Consider the following 25,924-nt stretch of genomic DNA (forward strand, 5'->3'; position numbering starts at 1 on the left):
TGTCCCCATGTAGCTATTGCCCATCCTGCCAAAAAGCTGGGGCAAAAGGTGCGCCATGATAACCAGTGCTCATGCTGCTTCGCGCAGGAGCGAGCAGGAAGACGCAAACACCACCCCAATGCTGTATGGCATCTAAAACAGGCTCTCTTTATACAGTCTTTGGGTTTTTGCACGAAACGCATCCCTTCCAGGACCCCTTAGACAGCTTGCGTGAGGTAGGAGAGCATTGCACACTTGCTCAAAAGTTTCCAGCTTGCTTCTTGTGGGGATTTTTGACTTGGTGCAGATGAAATATTACCCTTCCTTCCTGGAGGGTGGGGAAGCTGCAATACTGGCACTTCAATTATTTTTATGTTTGCCTATCGAATAGCAAAGGAATCTTTTAATCCAGCGCCACCCCAGGTCTGGCCTTTACTTTGTGCGAGCGCCAAAGATGCTACGAACAAACTGAAAGGGTCTCCTGAACCAGCGGCGATTTTTCCTTGATCCTCGTTCCTCCTGCCCCACTCCAGCATGTGAATCGTTGTAATAGGTAGACAGTTGTTTCGAGTGAATCTCTGAAGCAAATGAAAGAGCTTAGTTAGGAGAAGCATGAAATGGCCTTGTCTGGTCCAGGGACGCTCCGAAGCCCTGAGATAATCTGTAAATCGCTGCCTCTTTGATGGCAGAGAAGCTGCGCTTGTTTTCCAGAAAAGGGGAAAATTGCATCCCCCTGCTTGGTGCCTCTCTCGGAAATAGCAAGAAGCTTGTTTCGGTGATGCTGACAACAGTCTCTTTCTCGCTGCAAGTCACTGGGGAGCTTAATATTCTGCGACTGTGTGTTTGGATAGGCATCCGGGGACTAATTTTAAACAATCAGGAAAATAGATGGAGGGAGAAGCGTGCAGACATCGTTGGCAAAGGAGTGACAAGTATCGGCTTGCTACGAGAGAGAGAGCGTTTCTATGCGAGGACTGAATTCCCATCCAGTGAAATCCAGTAGATTTCGGGATGAGATACGCCTTGATTACCTTAGTCAATAGAAACTGCGGCTAAGCGGGCTGCCGGCCCTCCAAAGGCTGAATCGGGGTAGCAGCTTTAGGGTATCTTGTGTCTAAGGTATTTTTACCACCCAGTGTGTTTATCCATGCATGTTCCCTAAGAGGAGAAGCTAGTCCCTGTTTTAGAGGTCAGAAGTTGAGTTATGTCAAGGAGCAATGGTCTCCAGGTGCAGCAAGGGAAGTTTAGCTTAGATAACCGGGAAAACTTTCTTATGAGTTGGGTAGTAAAGCACTGGAATGGGTTACGCAAAGAGGTGGTGGGACCTCCATCCCTGGAGGTTTTGTAAGACCCGGCTCGACAAGCCTTGGCTGGGGTGATGAGCTGGGGAGCGGCCCTGCTTTGAGCAGGGGGTTGGACTAGCTGTGACCTCCCGAGATCCCTTCCACCCTCATTTTTTACGACTCTTTGAGGCATGGCGTGATTTGTGTAGCGTTATGCAGGAAGCATGCATGCGCAATGAGCCAAAGGTTGGACCCCAGACTCTCATGCCTTAAGCTGAGTCTGTAACCCTTGAGCCAACCTTCCCCGTGCCTTTGCACGGGGCGAAGTGTTGAGCTTTCATAAGCCTGTATTCAGGATCAAGCTTCAGAAGTTCCGGTGGGTCTCTCCTCAATAAGCCCATCTTCTCCGCCTGGGCACGTTTCCCATGTCAGACCAAAAGCAAGGCACCATCTCCTTTGCAATGGTGTTAATCCCTTTTTAAGAAGAAGGAAAGGGGCGGAGGGGAAAGGGGACCTTAACGCCAGGCTGGGTGCTTCATTGCCTTTTTTGTTAGCCCTGAATAGAATTATGCATCATGAATAAAAACCGCTGTCAACATGCATTGGTTTCAAAACATTAGAGCATATGGTATGTGATTATCTGTATTGTCAAATGCAATAAAGTGAATTTGGATATAATAAAAAATGTAATATTTTAGAAATTTGGTAATAAACTGTAGGGGAATTGACAGGCAGAGATTTCTTTGATGCCTGTGGGCAAATAGATAAAAATGACAGGACGTTTCAGCACAGCATGCAGTGGCCACTACAGTCAAATTAGAAGAAAAGCTTTATTTTTTCTAATTCAGAGCCCAACCTGGTTAGCTGAGATGCGCGGAGCAATGGCCTTTCATCCTGGGGTTTGCTGGGGAGAGCTGCCTTCTCCCGGCTGCCCGCTGCCTCCTTGCTGCGGTAGTTCCCTTTGTTCTTACCCACTACTTAGTGGCTGTGGAGCTTCAAAGTAATCGGACTGACTGATGGTTTCCAATTTAGAACAATAACCGGGGTCCCCGGGGAGGCAGAGAGAGAAGCAGTATTGTCTAGTGATTAGCAGGGAGTGCTGGGAATTGGGAGTCTGCCACTCATTTGTTGCCGATCTCGGACAAGTCACTTACCTTTTGCCTCGCTCTCGCGGAAATGAAGGTGATCACTTCTTATTCGCATTCCCTCAGCCAGCAACCCCGGGAAACTTCACTTCATCTTGGGGAAAGTGCTCTAGAATCAAATTTTTAAAAAAAAGGAAAAATAAAGTTGCTTTTTAACGGCAATATGCAGCAGGCACTTGGGTCATGAAAATGAGGCACCGGCTATTTCTGGAGAAGATGCCACCAAAGGCCGGGAGAGAACGGGCGCTGGAGTCGACTGGTAGTTGGAGAACGTGGCTGTCAGTCAGGAAACGTGGGTTCGAGTCCCATTGCTCCTGACCCATTTCATGAAGCTGGCAAGGCCGTGCTAATCTCTGCCTTAGTTTCCCCATCTGTCAGTTTGGGATGATGCTTATTGTGCTCAGTAAAGCACTCTTGCACTGTTGAAAAGCGCACACGCGTGTGTATGTGTCGGGTGCAATTGCTCCATAGTCATAAATCTCTATTAAGTAGGGGCTGGGCAGGTAGAGGATACCCTTCTTTGAGGGCATTTTATTTTTCCAGCTTCTAATGTAAAGGCTTGATTATCCTGTAAGCCAATAGGTTTGTGATACAGTCTTGATCATAGACATTAAAGGCCTTGATAAGGAACAGGAAGCAGGGTACATTTGGCTAGGTATAGCATTATTTTATATATTTTTTTAAAGATTAAAGCGTTGGGGTTTTTTATTGATTTTTTTTGGTCTTCCTGGTGTCTAAAGATTTTTGTGTCAAGATTTCCCCTTTTTTTTACAATGAAAGAGTCCTTATAAAGTTGGAACCAGAGAAAGCTGGTTATTGCTTGAAGGAGCAGGGGAGAGGACTCTTTACTAGGCAGGTTTTTGTCCCAAAAGTTATCCAGGAGTTGGTAGTAAGGAGCTGTTAGCAAAAAATAAACCTATGGTAGAGACTTGAAATGATCCAAATTCCCTTTTCTCCCACGAGTTGACTTCTCAGCCTTGTGTGATGCTATCAGTGCGTTAGCCCTCCATTTCTCCAGCAGATACCCAAATGCTAAGTCGCTTTCAACATAGGAAAGCCAAGCAGAAGGCAGTAGGTGGGGATGGAAGGGGAACATAGGAAAGCCAAGCAAGGCATGCTGGTGGGGATGGAAGGGGAACAAACTTTCAGGCTCTTTTACTGATGAGAAAGAAGCAAAGAATCCCGACAAATGCATCTCGCCCATGCGGGGTTTTTTTTCTGGGGTCACTGTTAACGGTTCTAAATGATCTGTGAATATATTCATGCTTTTCTGTTAATTAACAATATGATAAAACTGGCATTTTGTAAGTTGCCATGTAGTGCGTGTTTTAGTCATTATGCACTCGATGCTCCGGTCTGATTTTGGAATGCTAATAGAATAACGTTTTAATGAAGATTTGTTGCTATGAAAAATGCATCGCGAAAAGTTCAGGTGCTGCTCGCGTTAAGACGGGGCAGGACATGAAACCGGGGTTCTTCTCTTTATACCGTGCGTTTTAAAACCCATCTTAATTAACACTATTTTGGGCTGGGATGGGCTTCACCTGTCCCCCAAAGGTAAGCGTGTGTTTTCTTCCAGGTTGGCGGATCTCCTCCGGCGGGCTTTAAACTAGGCTCGGCGGGGGGAGGGGAAGATGAGGGTGGGGGAGGCTGTGGACCACCAAACCAGGTGGCACCCACAAGGACAGCCCAGCCTGAAGAAAGAGAGCTTTGGGAACGTGAAAGGCAGGGGGTGGACAGCAATACGGCACAGGTAAGGAACGGGAAGGTTAGGGACAAAAAGCCCTTTAGGACTTGGAGCGAGGGGGTAGCAAAAGCACCAGTCACAGGGCTCAAGTGCCTATATACTAATGCTAGGAGCATGGGGAACAAGCGGGATGAACTAGCGCTCCTGGTTGCACTAAACGACTACGACTTAGTGGGGCTGACGGAAACCTGGTGGGATTCATCCCACGACTGGGCGGTACATATCGAGGGCTATAGATTGTACAGAAAGGACAGAGTGGGGAAAAGGGGGGGAGGGGTTGCGCGCTATGTTAAGGAGCAATATACATCAACCCTCATCAAGACAGAATCAAAGGATGAGGAAGTAGAAGGACTGTGGGTTAGGCTACATGGGGGGCAAGGAGAAAAGGATTTGGTGGTAGGGGTCTGCTACAGACCCCCACATCAAGGGGAAGAAATAGATTTGGGGCTCCTGAGGCAACTCTCAGAGACCATAAAAGCTAAAGAGGCGGTGGTCATGGGGGACCTAAACTACCCGGACATCTGCTGGGAGACACAGACAGCAAAGTCCCACCGCTCACGCAGGTTTCTAACCTGTGTACAGGACCTCCACCTGACGCAGGAGGTACATGGTCCCACTAGGGGGAATGCCTTACTGGATCTGGTATTGGCAACGGGGGATGACATAGTAGGGGACCTACAGATCGGTAGCCATCTGGGGGACAGTGATCACCTAAAAGTACAATTCAACATAAGGCGTCGAGTGGGTAAGGTAACCAGTAGGGTGAACGTGCTGGACTTTAGGAAAGCTGATTTCAGCAAACTCAGGCGATTAGTGAAGGATGCACTGCAGAGTAGTAGTTTTGAAACGATGGGAGCCCAAGAAGGGTGGCTGTGCCTTAAGGAAGCTATCCTTCTCGCACAAAGCGAGACGATCCCCGTGCGAGGTAAAAGAGGGAAAGGGGCCAGGAGGCTTCCCTGGCTGACCAGAGAAATCCTGGGCAGACTAAGGGCCAAAAGGGGAGCACATAAAAAGTGGAAACAGGGAGAGATCACCAAAGAGGAATATACCTCTTCTGCTCGTGCTTGTAGGGAGGCAGTTAGACAGGCCAAAGCTACCATGGAGCTGAGGATGGCAACCCAAGTAAAAGACAATAAGAAATTGTTTTTTAGATATATAGGGAGTAAAAGGAAGGCCCAGGGAGGAATGGGACCCCTGCTAAATGGGCAGAAACAATTGGTGACGGACAGAGGGGACAAGGCTGAACTCCTCAACGAGTTCTTCGCCTCAGTGTCCCTAAGCGAGAGGCACGACAAGTCTCTCCCTGGGAGTGTAGGGAGGCAGCAGCGAGGCACCAGACTCCCATGCGTGGACCCTGAGGTGGTGCAGGGTCACTTGGAGGAACTGGATGCCTTTAAGTCGGCAGGCCCGGATGAGCTCCATCCGAGGGTACTGAAGGCACTGGCCGACATCATTGCAGAGCCACTGGCGGGAATATTTGAAGGCTCGTGGCGCACGGGTCAAGTCCCGGAGGACTGGAAAAGGGCCAATGTGGTTCCCATTTTCAAGAAGGGGAGGAAGGAGGACCCGGGTAACTATAGGCCAGTCAGTCTCACCTCCATCCTTGGCAAAATCTTTGAGAAAATCATCAAGGCTCACATTTGTGAGAGCCCGGCAGGACAAATTATGCTGAGGGGAAACCAGCACGGGTTCGTGGCAGGTAGATCGTGCCTGACCAATCTAGTCTCTTTTTATGACCAGGTCACAAAACGCCTCGACGCAGGAGGAGGGGTGGATGTCGTATACTTGGACTTCAGGAAGGCCTTTGACACGGTATCCCACCCCATACTGGTGAACAAGTTAAGGGGCTGTGACTTGGATGACTGCACAGTCCGGTGGGTGGAGAATTGGCTGGAGGGTCGCACCCAGAGAGTCGTGGTGGAGGGGTCGGTTTCGACCTGGAAGAGTGTGGGCAGTGGGGTCCCGCAGGGCTCGGTGCTTGGACCGATACTCTTTAATGTCTTCATCAGCGACTTGGACGAGGGGGTGAAATGTACTCTGTCCAAGTTTGCAGATGACACTAAGCTATGGGGCGAAGTGGACACGCCGGAGGGCAGGGAACAGCTGCAAGCAGACCTGGACAGGTTAGACAAGTGGGCAGAAAACAACAGAATGCAGTTCAACAAGGAGAAATGCAAAGTGCTGCATCTAGGGAGGAAAAATGTCCAGCACACCTACAGCCTAGGAAATGACCTGCTGGGTGGCACGGAAGTGGAAAGGGATCTTGGAGTCCTAGTAGACTCCAAGATGAACATGAGTCGGCAGTGTGACGAAACCATCAGAAAAGCCAATGGCACTTTATCGTGCATCAGCAGATGCATGACAAATAGGTCCAAGGAGGTGATACTTCCCCTCTATCGGGCGCTGGTCAGACCGCAGCTGGAGTACTGTGTGCAATTCTGGGTGCCGCACTTCACGAAGGATGCGGATAACCTGGAGAGGGTCCAGAGAAGGGCCACTCGTATGGTTAAGGGCCTGCAGGCCAAGCCCTACGAGGAGAGATTAGAGAAACTGGACCTTTTCAGCCTCCGCAAGAGAAGGTTGAGAGGCGACCTGGTGGCTGCCTATAAGTTCGTCAGGGGGGCACAGAAGGGAATTGGTGAGTATTTATTCACCAAGGCGCCCCCGGGGGTTACAAGAAATAATGGCCACAAGCTGGAGGAGAGCAGATTTAGATTAGATATTAGGAGGAACTTCTTCACAGTTCGAGTGGCCAAGCTCTGGAACGGGCTCCCAAGGGAGGTGGTGCTCTCCCCTACCCTGGGGGTATTCAAGAGAAGGTTGGATGTGTATCTAGCTGGGGTAATGTAGGCCCGGCACTCTTTCCTGCTTATGCAGGGGGTCGGACTCGATGATCTATTGAGGTCCCTTCCGACCCTAGCATCTATGAATCTATGAATCTATGATTTCAAAGAGCAAAAGCGAATGCTGAGGGCTTGCATCTGGATGGTTTTCTGGGAAGGAGCAATTGTAAAAGGGCTCCTTCCCTTCTCCAAACATCCTTATTCTTGCTCAGTTCACATAGCTGTGCCTTGGTGTTGGTGCTCCAGGGCGCCCTTCTCTTGCAGCCCAGTAAGGTGGGAAGCAAACGCACAGCAGCATCCCGCCTTTCTGTCCAAGGGGGTATGCCACATCTAACGCCCGGTTGAAAGAAGGTTGTGTGTCTGCCAGGCCCCTATATATTGTTCATCTCTGCTCACTGTGGGTGCATCTACACGTTCATTAATGTGCAGTAGTAACTGCACGTTTGGTTTAGTACTTGCTTAATGAAACACTGACTAAATGCTCAATAACTACAGTTACTGCGCAGTAGCACCAGCGCACTTTTTTGTGACGCCTAATTCTGCTGCGCAGTAGCGTGTTAGCATGGTTTTTGATTGCCACGGTACTGTGCAGCGTTATTAGGCTACTGCGCAGTAAGCGTCTCTTGTAGACGTGCCCGCTGGGAGGAAGTGTGGTGCAGGGTTCAGGGAAGTGGCCAGAGACCTCTTGTTTCATTTTTCTTTTTCCCTCTGCTACAGACTGACTTTGACCTTGAGCAAATCACGTAGTTGCGCTGCACCTCGGTTTCCCATCTGTAGGAAAAGAGCTCTTCTGCGGTAATAAGATACCCTCCCTGGGCCCTTGTATTTCAGGTGGGTCTTGTTTTTTCTGTGAATGCAGGTTTTGTCCTCCCTGCAGCATCGGATTGAGGTATCGTTCAGGCCCGAGTCCTACGCGCACGCACGCACATATCTCAAGCTGGAGGGAGCCTGCACTTTAAACCTAGGACACGGCGCAGGATACAAGCTCAAGCTCGAGGGCTGCTGGCACAGACTGGTGTGCGCTGCTGATAGGCTTGCTCTGCAACTCAAGCAGATGCAGCGCGGCAGCTCTTGCTAGAACAGGACCAACTCGAGAAGAGTTAGCCCAAGCGGAGCTGACCGCAGGGAAAGCACACGAGGTTGAAGAAGGAACGGGCCACGTGTTGCGTTTTTGCAGGCAATCGTATCGAGCCAGCGCTGAAACACCTGGCGGCTTTCAAACTGCTTAAATAGAAGTTGACCTGCCTGTCGGAGGTTCTCGGCAGGGGCACAGCCCACCGCGGTTGACCGCAGCTCCGTATGCTTCAAATCAAGCTGCAGCTTTGGTGCCGGGTTTTAGACTCCCTGGTTTGAAAAGGTTGGCCAGAATGTGTTCCCGGAGCGGGGGGCAGACCCCCACATCCAGGAGCTGTTAAGCAGAAGAAAACCACCTTCCAAGATGCCTGTTATCTTTTTACCCTTGAATGATGCCCTCTTGCAAACGCCATGCAGCAGCGGGGTGGGTGGAGCGGGGAACAAAAGCGGAGGAGTCCCTCGCCAGTGCCTTTTATCCAGCTGCGTGGCTGGCCTCAGCTCTTTGCTTCCCTGCTGCGCTGGGATTGAAATGATGGCACCTTTTCTGGAGGTCTTGGTTGGAGGCCGTTGTCTGCCCATTTTTAATTTTGAGAATTTGAGGAGGATATGTTGACACTTCTTAACAGTGGTAATATCTGTCTGGGTTTTGTCGTGAGAACCCAACCTGTTTTTTTCTGACTAAGTCAGGATGCAGGCACATACCAAATGGGTTTGTGAGCTAATCTTGTGCCTTGACGAGTGTCACTGACAGAAGCACTGCTGTGGAGCACACTTCAGAATGAAATGAGGCTGGCGTTTTGTATCTTCGACTACAGGCGTTAGCCCTCCACCCCCTTCAGCGAACACGATGCTGGAATGAGACTCGATTCCCGGTGCAGCACAAGGTCTTTAAATCTAGTTCTCAGTCTGCCAACCATATCTTCCTATATCGTGTGTGTGTGCATGTGCGCACGTACATGAGGTCTTCAAATCCAGTTCTCAGCGTGCCAAGCATATCTTCCTCTACCGTGTCTGTGTGTGTGTGTGTGTGTGCATGTGTGTGAGCATGAGCATGCACATGAGGTCTTCAAATCCAGTTCTCAGCGTGCTGAGCATACTTTCTCTACTGTGTGTGTGTGTGTGTGTGTGTGTGTGTGTGTGTGTGTGTGTGTGTGTGTGTGTGTGTGTGTGAGCATGCATATGAGGTCTTCAAATCCAGTTTTCAGTATGCCAAGCATATCTTCCTATACTCTGTGTGTGTGTGTGTGTGAGACAAGTGTGTGTGCATATATCTCTGTTTCACACGTGCATTTTATATTCAAATGCCAATGCCTGCATGTGGCCGAGTGAACGGGGCACATTTGTGGTGACAGTCAGATGATTTTTCTCCCTGTCATGGGCAAAATGCACACGTTTGGAACAAGCAGACATGTGCCCACACGAATTAATCCTGCCTGTGACGTGGTTAATAGCTCCAGACCGTGGGTGTCCAGCATGCCTAGGCAGCTTTACCACCTGCAAAGGTTCAGAAGCTCGTGGGAACACATTCATGGCTGTATGCCACCATTCCCAGGAGCCCTGAATCAAGTTGCCCACTGATCCTCAAGGAGGTTAACAGACACCGAATAGCTGAATGACTTGCCCAAAGGCATTCGGTCAGTCGGTGGCAGAGCTGTGGCTAAAACTCGTAGGCCTGGCTCCTCTGCTCTTCTAGCCGCCAGGTAGCTCCGCTGCCAGGGCTTGGCCTGGAGCAGATCCCCAGGTTCTTCCTCAAAGCCCTGGATAAACCTTTTTCTCCGGCAAAGTTGGGACGCCCATGCACTCAGTCAATACTTGTGGTTAAAACCATTTACTTTCCGAGTCAGTACATTTAGCTTGCCTTTAAGTAAAAGGTTTTGGGAATGGCATTTACAACATCTGATTTCTGTGCTCCCCTCCCTCCCACACCCCCTCATGCAGGGTTTTATATTAATATTATTATAAGGTGATTTGACAGCCTCAGGTGCTAGATAGCTTACTAAGTAACTTTTTCCCTTCTGATTACGAGGGATGTGTGAATAAAGTAGAACCATATTGATTCACACCAATCTATGCATCGACTGTGTGAGAGCCACTTGCAATTCCCAGCAGCACCCGAAAGCTTTGCAACAGGGAGAAATATGACCAGGCAAGTTGAGAAAATAAATTAAACCAGTGTCAACTTTTCTTGTTTCTTCCCTCATTATTAATGGATGGAATGGGGCTCGTTTATCAAGAAGAGGAAAAATTAATTGACACGGGCTTTAATATTATTATGCCTGGCTTGTCTGGTCACATTTCTTCATTTTTTTTTGAAAGGCATTTTATTACAGTTTACAGCGACCAGCTGCCAAAACCATTGGTGTAAACAAGAAAGCAGGTGCATAAATAATGCCACGGTGGAACTGGAGGTTTTTGTGCATCTTGGCCAAAGTAACTTAAGTAGAGCAGGAGGGAGAGGCACAAAGCAACTACCAATTAGAAGATCAGGTACCAAGAAATACTATTAAAGCAGGGCATAAGGCCGAACTAATGTTTCTTCATTAGGTAGCCGTGCATCTCCAACGCCTGGTATTCGGAGCAGTTTGCAGCCGTCAGACCCTCCGGTCACGAGCCCGTCGTTAAATCCCGCTTTGGCCGGATGTTTTTGGAATCGATGGGAGCGTAATCCGGAGCGAGCGTAGATCTTGCTCGGTTGCTGAGCGTGGCATAACGTTCCCAGGCGAGGACAGCAGAGCCGCAGCGTGTTGCGCAAGGAAGCCCACTCGCACGCTGGTGGAAGAGCTGCCACCGTGCTGCTGCTTCGCGACTCTGCAGGGTACATCGCTCCTGCATCCCTTCCCGCTGCGATGCTCTCCACTGCCCCTCGCATCAGTACCACCTCCCTCCGTGCCGTGCTCCGCTTCCCCTTGCATTCATCCTGCAACTGGGTGGTGATTTGTATTACAGTCGCCCTTACAGGGCCCCGTTCTGTAAGGCGCTGTATAAACTTCGGAAGAGGCCAAGCTTGCAACTTAAACATGAGAAGCAAAGAACGGGCGCTGAGGAGCATTACCGATGAGGCTCTGTAGGGTGCCGTGACTTGCTCCCAGATTGTAAACCAAGCCTATGGCAGCATCAGGAGCTGAACCAAATTCTCCTGGCTCCCAGCCTAGTGCCGTACCCTCAAGACTGTTCTTCTCTCGTGAGTTTTCTGTGGCTGAAGACTTGTGCTGGAGTTAAAGGGCTTGGCCTCCCCCGTAGCCTCAAAACCCCCATAGCACTTGAGCACAACCGCGCGGTGCTGTGTGTATGGACTCGAGCGATCGAGACCTGTATGTTGTCATAAAGTGGGTAAGCACCTTTACTGCACTAAGCCGCTTTCAAATAATTTTAGTGATAATGGCCACGCTGTGTGCGCCCACGTGGAGCTGGATGCAGCTAGCTCTATCGCAGAGACACGCACTCTCCGAGAAAATCCCAGCCGTACCAAAACGCTGCCAACTAACAAGGGAAAATAGATATATTTCATAGCGATGGTGTCGTCATCCCGGCTATATTTTACTAAATCTGACATAAAACCTCTTCAGTAATGACAGAAGTGTGAAATATAGCAGACTCCAAGTGTGAAAAAACAAAATGCAGCACACGGGAGCATTGACACTTGGCGTCTTTGGCATGGCTTGTTAACATTATTTATGGCTGCTACAGTTTTTTAATTGTTTTAATCTTTTCTGGTTTCAGTCGCTTACTCTGAACAGTGTCGCCTTTATTTGTGGGGTGCTGTAGTCTGAAGTCACTACAGACCGACTCTGTTTTGCCATGTGGGTGGAAGGGGCTCCGTGAAACGTGCTTGGATCAATGGTACCTTTTCAGCACAAAGGATGCATGCCTGGGGGCATACCCAGTCCCTTCAAACATCCAAGCTGGCCTTTGCAGCGGTGTTGTGAATGTTTGCAGTGAAAGCCAAAGTTACTGAAAGCCTTGGGGGGGGTCTCTCGCTATTGAGTTAATAGCGCCGTTTTGCCAAAACACTCGCTCTTGGGTTTGAATTTTATATGCGGCCCTCTCTCCCGGTGAAAAGTGCCCTTTTGTCCGGTTCAGGATCTTTGCAAAATTGAAGCGTGCAAATAGCAGTTTCTTTAAATACACACCTGAAATAAAATGATGGGAAGTTGTGTGCTCAGCTTCTTGAGGGATTTCTCCTGGTTTTTGTAGGAGGGCCGGAGGTTAACAAGGTTATCCTGTCTTTTTTGACTGGTTAGCTCTTCAGGGCAAGTGACTTCATTTAATACATGTCTGTTCAGCACCGAGTACAAAGGACCCCTGACGCAGTACAAAAGAAATGTAAATAATATCTATTATTAAAAACACTGCCATTTAAATGCCCAGTGGCCCCACAGCCAACAAAAAACTGGGACTCAGCCATCCCTTTCATGGTCATTGCCCAAGACTTAGTCCCCATACACCGAACATTATTGGGAGTAGCTCAAATAGATTTAAGACCCCATTTTTAGTTGGGGGTGGGGCAGAGGAAAGGGGCAATGGTATTTTTAAGTTTTGCAAAAAAGCTGCTTGGGTTGGATTTGTTTGCTTGCATGAAGAGGAATTACTCTCAGGCTAAAAAGCTGAATAATCAGTGATGTCAAGAACGTGCACATTTGTTTTTTCAAGCTGAAGGTGGGAGGAGATGCTCCACGCTTGCAAAAAATCAAACCCTGTGCATTTTAGTTTGATCAACGGAGGCAAGGACTTCCTGTGGTCAAGATCAGGGGCGGGCAGTTATTTCGGGCAGAGGGCCGCTTACTGAGTTTTGGCAAACCATCTAGGGCTGCATGACAGGCAGCCAGGGGCAGATAAATATTAATTCTCTAAATTTTTTAGGGGCCCCGTGGGCCGGATAAAATGGCCTGGCGGGCTGCATCTGGCCCGTGGGCCGCATTTTGCCCACCCCGGTCTAGAGTCGTATGATTGCAAGGGTTGGGTTGGGTTGGGTTTGCTTTTAAGGGAAGTGGTGGGGAAGGGGATAACTAATACGTTTTTCTTCATAAAAAGTATGGGCATAAAACCCGGTCTTCGTGTTTGAAAGAGATGCGTTGTCCCCAAACTGGAAACGTCTTATGGGGTCCTTTTTCTTTTTGGTGGTGAAAATCCAAAACATCTTTATCCTAACGTCTTGTGGCAGCGCACCTGCAGAGGTCTTGGTTCAGGTGACTCGTCGGTGGACAAAAGTCCTCAACGCGGCTTCCTTTCCTACGATGCACCGAGGTCGTGTAGCTGTTGCGTCATATACCGTCTTCTCTCCAAGGAGGAGCGCCCTGAGAGAGAGCAGGCTCTCTGGTCGGTCCATCGAGGGGAGGGAGCACGTGAAGCGGCCACGCCACTACTCCCCAAGAGGAGCGCTGGGGCGGCCTCTCAGAAGTGCGGAGTTTGATTTCCTCCCGACTCCCCGATCAAACAATACATCTTCCAGGCAACCCCTGCAATGACTGACTCTCATTGTGAGCCGGAGCTCATGGCCTACATGGGAATGTCTTGCTCTTCTGAACCCATCATACAGAAGAAATGTAGAAGTATTGCCTCTTTTCTGCAGTCGTGTTGCCTGCATCAATCAGTACCCCTGAAGATATAGCAGGCCCTCGTTTCAGTGTCTATTTAGTGGCCGTTAGCCAGCACACGAATGGACTAAAATTTTTTTTTAAGCAAATGCCTACCGGAGGATTTTTTTTTCTTTTCACCTGAAGGTCATGAATTCATGTCTCCGTTTCCTTCAGTGCTCTCACTTGGCTCAGATGCTCTCATTTGGGGGCATTTTGTTTTCCTCTTTATTTTGTTCCTCTTCTTTGTCTTTTCTTTTACAGAAAGGATTATTTAAATGAATATTCAGTTTTATTCATTTGAATAAAAAAACCCCAACCATTTGACTCTGTTAAATGCTTATCTCTTAAATAGAGCTTGTTAGCTTCCAATAATAGCTTCATTCAGGAGGATGCAGTATAATTTCATTTTAAAATGTGCGCTCCTTGACAACCGGAATCCTATTTCTGTCACCATTTTAAACAGCCTTCTTTGTTTTGTGTTAATCTTTTTCGTACACTTTCTGCAGAACATTTTTTGTTTTCTGTTGACTCTTGGTACCTCTCATAAGAAATAATCATCATTTAATCCAGGAAGGTTTGTAAGAGTTTGGGTAATTTAAAAATGAGTGTGTATTCATTATGGTGACTAATGGGGCATTCATACACTAATATTTTTCCTTGTGCGGTTGTTTAAAAGTTGGAAGCAGATTTTTTTATTTTTTTTTCCTCCCCCCGCTTTTCAATTTTGAACACAGTGCAGATTATCTTCGTGAGGTTTTTTGATTCCAGATGGGCTTGCTGCATTTAAAGAGCGATATGATCTCTTGGTTAATGTCCTATGGATTTTAAGTGATTGGAATCTGTTGGTGGCTTTCCAATCAGCTAAACGTCAGTGGGCATAAAGGTAAAACGTTATGAATGTGGAGCCATTGATTTTACGTTTTGTTTATTTTTTTATTTTTATTTTTTTCCTCCCCTTCCCACAGTCTGGTTTGCAACCTGGCGGTCTGATCCTGCTGATGCTCGGGGCAGAGCCAGGGTGGGAAGGGAACAGACCTTGTGCTGGCTTGACGCCGAGTAGACCGCGCCTTGACGTTCCTGAAGATCCATACTTGCATTTTGAACTTATTTGGAAGTTATGAGGCTAATCATGCAGGATAGACATCCGTGGTTTTGGGGAGCGTGGGTATTTCAAACTTCAGCCCATCCCTTCGCGTTTGTCTTCACTTGCCCCAAATAACCAAGGTAAGTGCATTCCCTACAGCAATTCAAGACAGTTGCCTGATGCAGGGAGGTAAAATCTCTCTCTGATTTTCCTGGAAGACCTCTTTTGAAACAGGGCTTGGCAACCAGAGTGAATGGCGATCTCTTCTAACAATCCAGTATCGTTTGCCATTTGAAATACGCAGATGCGGCATGGTTTTAAATGTAGCTACTTTGTGCGTGCTTGCACTCAGGCTGAAGATGGTGATTGAGTGGGTTTGCCAGGTTGGTCATTTCTAAGGAGACTAGGTTAGTATGCTAGGAGTTTTCCAGCATGGTCATTTCGAAGGAGACCAGGTTGCATTGCAAGTGTCACCTTTGTAGCAACCTCTTCGTACTTTCTTACCGGAGGCCCGAGCTTTTGTGGTTTTTCTTGGCCCTGTGCTTCAACCACAGTAACTTGACTGAAGCACACAAGTGACCACCTAGAAGTCAAGAGGAGGAAACTCACCCCTTTCGCTCCCCGCCATGCAAAAAGCTGTGTCCTGCAAAAACTTTTACAAAGGTGTACTTGAAAAGTACCGTCCCTTCTGTGGAAAGGTCTGTTCGAACTCCGATCGGTCTTCTCCTGAGCTGCTTTCTGTCCATGCGCGCAGACTCTTCCTGCGGTCTTACTGTTTTGCTTTAACCACCACTTTAAACTAACCAATCCATTGCAGATGAGCACGCGCCCTGTCGGCAAAATGATTGCACAGTTAAAGAATGGCACTTATTGATGATTAGTTGTTCTGTTACTTCTTTGCTTTTCCACAAGAGGAAGAAATCAAGGTTTTTAGACATAATCAAGTTTGTGTTCTCTTATCAAGCCAAATAGACAGGCCTGTTGGAAATGGCGTGGATCTCTTAAAAACCTGCAAATGAGTGTTGACACCAGTGGATTGTTGTGTGTATTCTTGTTATAAAATCACAATGTGGGATGGCTATCTTCTTTAATCAGGCAAATCATTTTTTGATAAATCTGTATTTCAGCTGCATGGAGGCAGGCAGGAAATAACTCCCGAGTTAGACGGCGTGATGGTTTTGGTGGTGTGGGTTGTAGCCGTGTTGGTCTAAGGACATGGGCAGACAAGGGTCTTCGGGTAAATCCAATATCTTTTCTTAGGCCGGCTTGTAATGATTTTGGTGGGTTTTCAGGCGGTGTTAGGCGCATGAACTGTAAGTAAGTGCCCCTCCTTTTCTCAGTCCTGTTGGCAAGGGTGGGGAGGGTCAGCGGGCCAAAAGAAATCCTCCGTCACGGTATTCACTAACGAGTTTAGTAACGATGAAGGTGATTCTGGTGCTCAAACCGTTGACGACTTGAGGACCTGGACTAGACGTTTCGTTGCGTTGGGCAAAAGGGCTCCCTGTGGGGTGCTGTCCTCGCAGCACCAGCGATTACTCAACCGAGCGTGGCGCCCAGGTCCCAAGCGGGCTGTGTTTGGTCGTCACAAAAAAAGAGAAAGAAAAGGTTAGTTCGAACTGGACTTCTGACTGAATGGTTCCTTCAGCCGAAGGCAGAGGAGCCAGGCATCAAGTAAGATGGTTCGAGACGCTGCATGCTTGAAGTTCACCGTGAAACGCCTTCCTGCGACGGCTTGGGATTTTAATGCCACGTGCTGCTCGGTGGTGTTTCTAAATGGGCTGGGAAGCACGCGGGGTGAGAGGAGGGGAGCAGCACCGGCGAGACAGCGTGTTCCTAAACAAATGGCCCCGTGGGTGCTTTAACCTTGCGAGCTCCCTCTAATCGCCGCAACTCCCACGAAGGAGGGGGGGCTCCTGCAAGTTTGTGAATAAGCAACCGTGGATGTTCAGCTGCAAGGACGCTGTTTGCAGCATGTATTTTGTTGCTTTGTTTTGGCAGGCTTTGCCTAGTTGCGTGCTTTCTCCTAGGCAGAATTTTTAGCACATTTTGTTCCACGTTTAAAGCAACCAAGGCATGTCAGTATGAGGCCTTGCTCTAGCAATTTTGCTGCCAGCTCCTGGATGAGAAGGACTAGGTTTGGAGTGGGAAGGACCAGGTTTGTGGATTAGCAACCTGAGCTCTGGCCAGGGCAGACTCTTTTCCCCTATCCTGAGCCGGCGGAGGTTTGTGCCGTGGGAGGACTGGCTTCTCAGCTGGCGTGAGTCAGCGTGGCCTCGGCAGCCGCCACGCCAGCTGAAAGTCTCATCCAAGGTCTGTGTGTGTGGGGGAATGAGATGTTTACTCGCTCACGTGCAGCTGGCTCACTTTTTTGCAAAACTATTTACATAAAACAAACCAGACAACATTGAACTTGCTTATCTTTTCTTCCCTTCCCCATCGTTTTGGTTTGATTTAAAGCCTAACTTGCAATCGACTGGGTATGCAGCCTTCATTTATGCTTGTGCACTGAACACACACGTGCACACGCACGGTTCTTTGGGTAAATCCTATGTCTTTTATCAGGCCAACTCAAATAGTTGGGAAAATTCATCTTAGCCAGCTTTGGGACACAACCTACACCCCTGAATATGAAAATGGGTGGATGGATGTTCAAGGGTATATATCTATATCTAGGTATAGAGATGTTCAGGGGTATATATCTACAGATAGATATTCATATTCAGGGGTGTAGATTGTGCCCGAAAGCTTGCTAAAAAGAATTTTCCCTGCTCTTTTTTTCCAACTACATACACCTGAATATATAGATATAGATAGAGATCAATATAGATAGTGATATAGATAGAGATATATTCAGGTGTGTGTGTGTGTGTGTGTGTGTGTGTGTAAAAAAACGTAAAGGATACTGTAAGGTGTCCTCTCCACTAGGCATAAAAATGCTGGCAGGGTGTGTGTGTGTGTGTGTGTGTGTGTGTGTGTGTGTGTGTGTGTGTGTGTGTGTGTGTGTGTGTGTGTGTGTGTGTGTGTGTGTGTGTGTATATATATATATAGAGAGAGAGAGGTATATAGATAGATCCATCTCTCTGGATGGATGGATGTGTGTGTATTTATATCTATATTTCTATCTGTATAGATAGATTTCTGTCCATATAGATGGATCCTGCCGGCATTTTTCTGGCTAGTGAAGTTCTTGGTACTATTATGGAGGACACCTTACAGTATCCTTAATGTTATCTTCAGATTTGTTATCGTTCTCCTCAGCGGAGCAGCCAGAACCCCGTCATTTTTCTTTTCCTTTCTTTTCTTTCTTTGCCAAACACAGTGGGGAGGAATCAATACGCAGAATTGTAGTTGGCTGCCAAAACTCGTTGGTGCGGTGCATCTAGGACTGCGCGGACCCAACAGAGTGAATACAGTGTACAGCTGCCGGGCAAACAGCATGCATCAAGCAACCTTAAACCGGCCCAAATCCATAGGTCCTTTTGAAGCGGCACTAGAGAAAAGATGAGTGATCAGATCAGAGGCCCTTAAACTTTAATAGTTTCTTAAAGGCCTCAGGATGTCCTGATGAGGTATTAGAGGAAGCAATTCAGGAAGAAAGGGACAAATAACTACCTCCGGATCTCGGCTGACCCTTAGGGTTGACTGTATCAGCGTGCTGAAAGGACAAGCCTAGACCTGCAGTGATCCAAGAAGCACTTATTACACTGCCTGCTTCCCTGTGAGAGCAGAGCCGGCGTCTTTTGACCCTTATAAATAACAGATGAGTAAATTTCTTGTTTGCTCAGAGGCGACCGTAAACACCAAGTGCTGCTACATGTTTGTGAAATCATTAATTTTTTTCCCCCCCCCTCTTGACGGCGGTGGTGATGGGGAAATGAGGAATCATTTTCTCTCGCTCTCTGAGCATGTTTTTCTTTTGTCACTTAATGAATCTTCCCTAATGGAGAAGTCCCACAGAATTTAGCAGGAGGTGAAATCAATAGAGTTCCATAGATATGAAACAAGGATTACTCGAAAATCCTATAAGATGTAATGGAGAATTACATCCCTTCTGTAAGTTGGAGCGATCCTGTAGCAGAGATAGAGCTGTCTATTAAATGCTATCGAAAGAACCAAAGACTCTCTACAGGAAGGGTTTAATTCTGCAATAAAGTCTATAGAAAACCGGTGACGGATTCCTATTAAATTTCTCTAATTCTGTTTTGTTCCCTCATAATCTATAGGAGTTTTTCCTGCAGGCTCAGTGGATTGCAGGCGCGCGCACACGTGTGCAAAACTTAACCGAGGTCCGCCCACCTGTAGGTGCTTTGTTGAAAAGAAATCTCTGTTTTTATAACGTAAGTGTATCATTAATATTTTTCCTCCTTTCTCTCTGTAACTAGGCTTTGGCTTCGTCACTTTTGAAAATGAAGATGTGGTGGAAAAAGTCTGTGAAATTCATTTTCATGAAATCAATAATAAAATGGTAAGTTTTTTTTTTTCCCATATGCACATCAGCAGTAGAGAGCTGTCTCCATTTATCACAGAAATGTGCTGGGGGAACGTTTTCCATAAAAAAACCATAATTGTGTTTTTTAGACATACTTTGTCTGATTTTTGATTCCCCCCCCACCCGGTGGAGTTGAGCGTGGATTTATGAACCTGGATTATTGGGCTTTTACTTTCCCCCCCGACTCTAAGGTCATACAGGGAGAGTTGGGGATGCGGCAATCACCGCTCCATGTCAGAGCTGCGATCTGCCTAGTCGGTGTGTCCTGCCTGGACCGAGGGCCGGCACGGCGGGGTTTGGAGGATAGAGCGCTAACCAGGGTTAGCGTTAGGGTGGCATTGACTGTAAGGCAGAAATAATTTGGCTCCACAGCTCTGGGGTTCAAGATGATCCGAACCAGGCTACTCAGGCTTAGTGTTTTGTTTTTGATGGGTCTGGCTCCTGCGTCCCCCGCCTGCCCTGTGTAATCCTGTTCTCCTGGGACGCGCTGTGGAGCCCCTTCGTATGGGTGCAACGAGGGCTCGTCTCCCCCCAGGAAAGCATGGGAAATCATCCTTGCAGAACTGCAGCTCTTCCGGCCGCCCTCCTGCGCGGGTGAGCCCGGAGGCTGCCTTGTTCTGTCGTTGTCCGCCAGAGGGAGCCAAGAAAAGTCACGGGACTGTGTTGTTTGACAACTCTCCTGCATCAGAGCCCCCTTTGAAAAAGCCTCAAGCTTCCTCTGCCCCAAGCCGAAAACAAGACATTTTGTGAAGCTTCTTCCAAGCCCTGGTCTTCTCCTGGGGAGCAGGTTGCTCTCCTAGTAAAGCCACTGAAACAGATGAAAAAGAGCATTTGTATTTCAATCGATGCAATAACTTTGATATTTTGAGTTTAAAATATTCTTTTTTTTCCTCCCTTTGTCAAAACAGCCCTTGCTTCTCAAACATGTATTCAGATATGCATTGTATATTGGTCTGATATGTGTTCACAGACTTTAAATTCAATAATAGAGCTTTTAGTGTGGATAAGATCAAAGCAATCTCCTTAGCATATGCTAGAGGCCTGATTCAATATTTGACTTGCTAATTTTTCCCTGGGCACTGAAATAATATTCTTCATATTGTTCCTCGCTGCAATATGCATCTGAAATGAAAGTAACGGTTCCTTTGCATACTATATGTTGAGATGTCAAGACCGGACTTGAAAGGTGGGGGCGACACAAAGAATTGCTGTATTTTGCTCTGGTGACTCTCTCTAGCTTCGACTCTTTCCTAAATGAGCCACTCATCCACCTAGAGTTTCCTCTTTCAGCCAACTGCAGCGTAACCCTATAGCCACCAACGGTGAAATGTGGGATGAAACGGGTATCGATGGGAACCGTCAAAAATAAGTAAATAATAGCCTACCACTCATTCAGTGCGTGCAATTACTAAATGCTGTTCATCTGAGAAGTCACTCGATTAACGTGTTTTGTTTTTTTTTTAAACAAGAGCTACGGCTGACAGTAATTAAAAAAGAATTAAAAGGGTATAAGATGTGCCGGTGAGGAAAAAAAGAAAAATTACCGTCCCAACAGCAGGCGTCTCCTTCTCTCTCTCTGTGGATGTATGAGAGAGACCTCTAGCTATTTCATGCAGCGTTTGGGAGGGTTTTTTGTAGATTCAGGACCAGGATTCTTAGATTCAAAAGGCTCTTAGTTGTCGTAAATTAATGTTGGTCCTTTGACTTCAGCACTGGCCCTCAGTGAGCTACAGAGCGTAATTCAGCTTTGCATGTAAAAAAAAAAAAAAAGAGAGAAAATTGTGGGGTGAAGGCTGATTTAATTGCAGTGGTGTCATATTTAACAGGAACAGCTAAGGGAGCAGCAGCCGGAGGCACTGTGGCTTGGTGTGTTTGCCGTAGAAATGGCATGTCTGCCTGAAGCAGTTTGAACAGACACGTGTATGCGTGTGTCTGCGCGTGGTGTATCTATACACTCGAGGGGCATCTTCAGAAGAGTTTGACTTGGGGCACTCTCATCTCTGAAGAGCAATACTGATTTCAATTAAAGTTTTCAATTAAAAATTAAAATTAAATTTAACACTCACTTCTGCTCAGTACAGGCTGGAGGCTGACTGGCTGGCCAGCAGCTCTGCAGAAAAGGACCTGGGGGTGACAGTGGACAATAAGCTAAATATGAGCCACAGTGTGCCCATGTTGCCAAGAAGGCTCATGGCAAATTGGGCTGCACTGGTAGGAGTGCTGCCAGGAGGTCCAGGGAAGTGATTATTCCCCTCTATTCAGCACTCGTGAGACCACATCTGGAGTCCTGTGTCCAGTTTTGCCCCCCCCAGTGGAAAGGATATGGACACATTGGAGAGGGTCCAGCAGAGGGTGGTGAAAATGGTGTGAGGGCCAGGGCACATGAGTTATGAGAAGAGGCGGAGGGATCTGGGCTTATTTAGTTTGTGGAAGAGAAGACTGAGAGGGGATTTAATAGCAGCCTTCAACTCCCTGCGGGGAGTTGCAAAGAGGGCAGAGCTGGGCTGGTCTCGGTGGGGGCAGGTGACAACGTGAAGCAATGGTCTCCAGTTGCAGCAAGGCAAGGTTAAGTTAGATACCAGGAAGAGTTTTCTCACCAGGAGGGCAGTAAAACACTGGGACAGGTTACCCAGAGAGGTGGTGGACGCTCCATCCTTGGAGGTTTTTAAGACCTGGGTAGACAAAGCCTTGGCTGGGCTGATGTAGTTGGGGCTGGTCCTGCTGGGACCAGGGGGTTGGACGAGATGTGACCTCCTGAGATCCCTTCCAACCCTCGTTTTCTACATTTCTAAAGCCAACGCAGGGCATTTTTGAAAATTTCACATCCGTGGTAGAACATTTCCTGCAAACGTTTGTCTTTCTAATGTGCCCTACCAGCAAGTTCAGGTTGCTCCCAGGTGCAGCAGACAAAGGTGCACAGCGAGACTCGGAGGCCCCGTATCAGGGCACTGCTCGGTAGAGACGTGGTCCCCTTGTGCTTCCTTCCTTCTGGCTTCAGCAGGGAGGAGGAAAGCTTGCAGCGGGCAGGCCTCCCCGTCGGAGCTCCCCTTCTGCTTTTGGTCCCTCTGCTGCCCTGTACATGGTGGATGCTCACCTCCATTTCCATACCCCTTGCCAGCATCCTTTCTGCCAGCTCCTTCCTTCACTAAAGCCAGCTTTCCAGTTCAGCAATGACTGGCTTAACTGCTTCTCCACTCCAGCATGGTTCAGAGTCCATCTCCTCCCCTTAAGGCTACTCAAAACTTCTTCCAACTTTTTTAGTGCTGCTGGACTAGGGACTACTCCAGTGCTGAATTTGCCTTTTTACTGGGACTCTGTCTTAGCCTAACACTCACGCCTCACTTTGGGGCCAAAGCAGAACTGCCCGAAGAAATGGGCAGTGACACACAGACTACCCAACTTCTTGTGATGGAGGGTGCAAAGTGAGTCCGTGTCTATTGGACTTTGCCCCTAAAGACAAGGTGGGAAGGAGACAGGTTTTGGGCCAGGAATCTCAAGGCTGTGATTCACCAGCAAAGCTTACATTTCGCCTACTCCCAAAGGCCTGTCATGCAAACGTTACCGTGCTAATCCCACACGGTCCTGCAGCGAGACGTGGCTGGGGGGCGGGAAATGTCGAGGGACCTTTTCACAAGTGGGTGCACAGTGTACGGGGAGGAGACTGGGGGGAAAAATAGAAGATGGCGTGAAAATGCCACGGATAGAGGAAGGAACAAGCTTGTGCAGGCCGGCACCGTTTTGTTGCCACGGGTAATTAAAATGAGCCCTCCTCCCCAGCCTTTCACGCTTGCTCCATCCAAGATACCGCAGCCCTGTTGCTCTGAGTGTCACTGCTTTCACGGCACTAATTTTGAAAGCTGCCCAGGAGAGAGGAGATGATGCACGATCCAGTCATGGGACTGACTCATCACGTTGCTGATGTGTCTGCGGATTAATTACCAGACCCGGGAAGGAGACGCAGAGCCTGTGCATGCGTGTGTGAGACGGGGAGCGGGCGTTGATGGTTTAAAGACAAAACGTGGCTTGTCCTGGGTCGTCGACTTGGGGGAGTGCTTCGGTCGAACGGCGAGGGACCCACGGTGGGCTGGCCATCACGCAGCCCGCCCGTGCACGCGTGCCGTGCGTCCCCCTGTGCCGACGAAAGGGGTCGTGACAGTCCCCCGTTTAGAGAGCGTTAACCGGCGAGCTCGAGCCGTCGCAGCTCGTGCTGTTCGCCGCGGAGGTGCTCAGCTCGGTCCCTGCTGCCCAGGCCGAGGGGGCGACTGGCACCGTTGCACCTTACCGGGCCGGCGGCTCGTAACGCTGAGATCTCCCTCGTCTCCACAATGTTGTCATTTCCCATCGTGGTGGGGGAGGTAGCTGGGCGACTGTTGCTCATGAGCCTATTTCTAGCATCGCTTCTCACTTTGTAAGCTATTTTTAGCCCTCCCATTCTGCTTCTGTTGCCATTTATAAAGCTTCGAATGTCAAATGCAATATTAAACGAGCAGTATGGGAGCGAAGAGAAAATGCCAGCGAGGCATTTAATAAATGAAACTTGGAATTTATGTGGGAGCGAAAGATTCTCTCCGCGCGTTAAGGGAAGCAAAACGAAGCCAGCCCCCAAATGTGCTCTTCCTACACAAGCCAGGCTGTTTTGCAAAGAGAAATGAAGCATGTTATTTACCTAGAGGAACAGGGGTTACGGTGACGGGGGCAAATTCCTTCCCTTCGCATGCACAGTTTGCCTCCGGCCCCACTATGCTTGGCATTGGAAAGAGCCAGCAGTCCCATCCCTAGGCTTGCGGTCCAGGGCAGATCAGAAGAGTTGGAGGCAAAGAAGGGGCTTTCATACAAATTAATACAGGCAATAGCTATTGGATTTTTCCTATGCTGTTATCTCGCAGGTGCCCCAGCAGAGTGGCATCTGGTGGCTTTTTGTTGGCCACGGTTCTTCGTAACCACGCGTGGACCGCTTCCACGATCCCGTGAAGTTGATGGCAGGAAGGGACTTGTCTTTTGACCTCCTGTATCTGTTGTGGGGGGGATGGGGGACTCCTGTGGGGAAGTTCGAGCTCCTTGCTTAGACCGAAGCTTCTCGGTTCCCTGGGAACTAAACTGAGACCCAAAAATGGTGGGACTGCCACCCAGGTGTGCTGCCCCGACAGTGGGGTGAACAGACAAGTGAGAGATGCCTGGCAAGTCATGCCCCTTGCTGTAGAGAAAGCCAACCTCCCCTGATGCATGAGAAGCAAGGCCTGCTCCCCTAGCTAGCAGGTACATCAAAGGCAAGACTTTCAGAGCTGCAAACCCTGCTTCAGTCCTGACCTCAGAGGCACCCTGTCTTGGGGACAAGCTTGCACTTCATTCACAGTGAAGTGCACATCCTCCTTCCTGCGGCTCCCTTATAGCTGGCCACATTCAGATGCTTTTTCTCTGGTGGCCTCATCCAAAGCTACTGGTGTTGCTGAAAGGCCTCCCACGGACTTTGCTCATCTGTGGATCAAGGTCTGAGTACCTAGTCACTTGTTAACCCATGGGCAATGCCAACCAGAGCAGTTCGGTGGATTGCTCTTAACTGAGCTACGAGAACTGGCAACCGGAGGTGAATAACCATCCCCCTTGGTCCTCATCGCTGCAGTAATGCGTGGTTATGTTGATGGCAGCAGCGGGGGGGGGGGGGCTGCCCTGAAACTGGGGCTCAGTTGCTGCTTAACATCCCATGGCACTGGAGACGGGTGCATCCTCCTGGTTTATTTTGTGCCGCTGTTGTTGCGGGCTCCGGGGTGAGGATGTCTGTAGGTGCCCCTCGGAGCAGGACTGGGCGAAGGCCCGAGGGAGAGGGGAGGCTAGGCTGGGGTGAAGGAGGTTGTGTTACAACAGAGAGCGATGAGGGATGCTGCAGGTCTGTCTGCTCGGTCTGGGACGCGCGATGCCAGGCAGCAGCTGCCTCGGAGACTGCAAGGCGACGTCGATCCGCGAGCCCCATCTGTCAACCGAAGGACACTGCAGAACGCCTGCAATCTGGATGCATTCCTCCAAAACGAAGGGGGGAAGAGGAAAAAAAAAGGCAGCGTAGACATCCGGACGTGCTTTTTGCCGATGCAGGCTCTGGTGATGATCTCATTGCTGGGTTTTCAAAGAGAGCTGGATGAGGGGCACAGGGCAAAGAGGAGTTGTCAAGTACCCCGCTCATTGAATCGAGCCGACGGGAGACGCTTCCATTGCATCCTGAAGTCACAGACCCACCTTGCTCTAGTTCGAGCACATCCAGAGGCTGTTCATCCCATGGTCGGCACCCCTGTTTTGCCAAACACTGAATGCATTTTCTTCAAGGCTCCTAACATTGCCCTCCGTTCCCTGGGGTAGCAACATCTTTATAGCATTACTAGGTGAATATAGATTTCTGTATTACATGAGCAATCATTGTGCCTTGCAGTTGCGTGAGTGACAACGAGTCTCGGAGGTAATCTAATGCAGCTAGCTGTGAACTCAGCTTTGCTGGCAGGACAAGGTGGCCTTGTCTTTGGGTGGTAAAGCAGGTTTTTGTGCATTGTGAACACCTTCGCCTCCCCCAAAATAGCTCTGGTTTCCTCCATTAAGCTGTTTAGCCATTTTTTTTCCTGCAACATCTTGGTGTTGAGAGCTGACAGCTCATTTTGTTGCGCCGGGTACAACGGGCTTTTGACTCCATCTGTTCAGCCCACGGCTCCAGTAGGTTTGGC

The 25,924-nt window shown here is 48.6% G+C and overlaps 1 protein-coding gene across 15 annotated transcripts in view; it reads left to right on the forward strand.

Moving 5' to 3' along the window:
- Positions 1 to 25,924, forward strand: part of MSI2 (musashi RNA binding protein 2) — a 340,287-nt gene that overhangs the window by 244,099 nt on the left and 70,264 nt on the right. For all 15 annotated transcript variants that reach the window (XR_016438846.1, XM_090025081.1, XM_090025082.1 and 12 more), the window contains exon 8: positions 19,114 to 19,196. Coding sequence is in view for 14 of the 15 variants with exons in the window: in XM_090025081.1 (XP_089881207.1) it covers positions 19,114 to 19,196 (83 nt within the window). In the remaining variant the exon portion in view is untranslated. The remainder of the gene's footprint in view (positions 1 to 19,113; positions 19,197 to 25,924) is intronic.

The sequence above is a fragment of the Crocodylus siamensis genome, chromosome 13, assembly GCF_052110815.1.
Source record: "Crocodylus siamensis isolate JL-2025a chromosome 13, ASM5211081v1, whole genome shotgun sequence".
NCBI classification, from domain to species: Eukaryota; Metazoa; Chordata; order Crocodylia; family Crocodylidae; genus Crocodylus; species Crocodylus siamensis.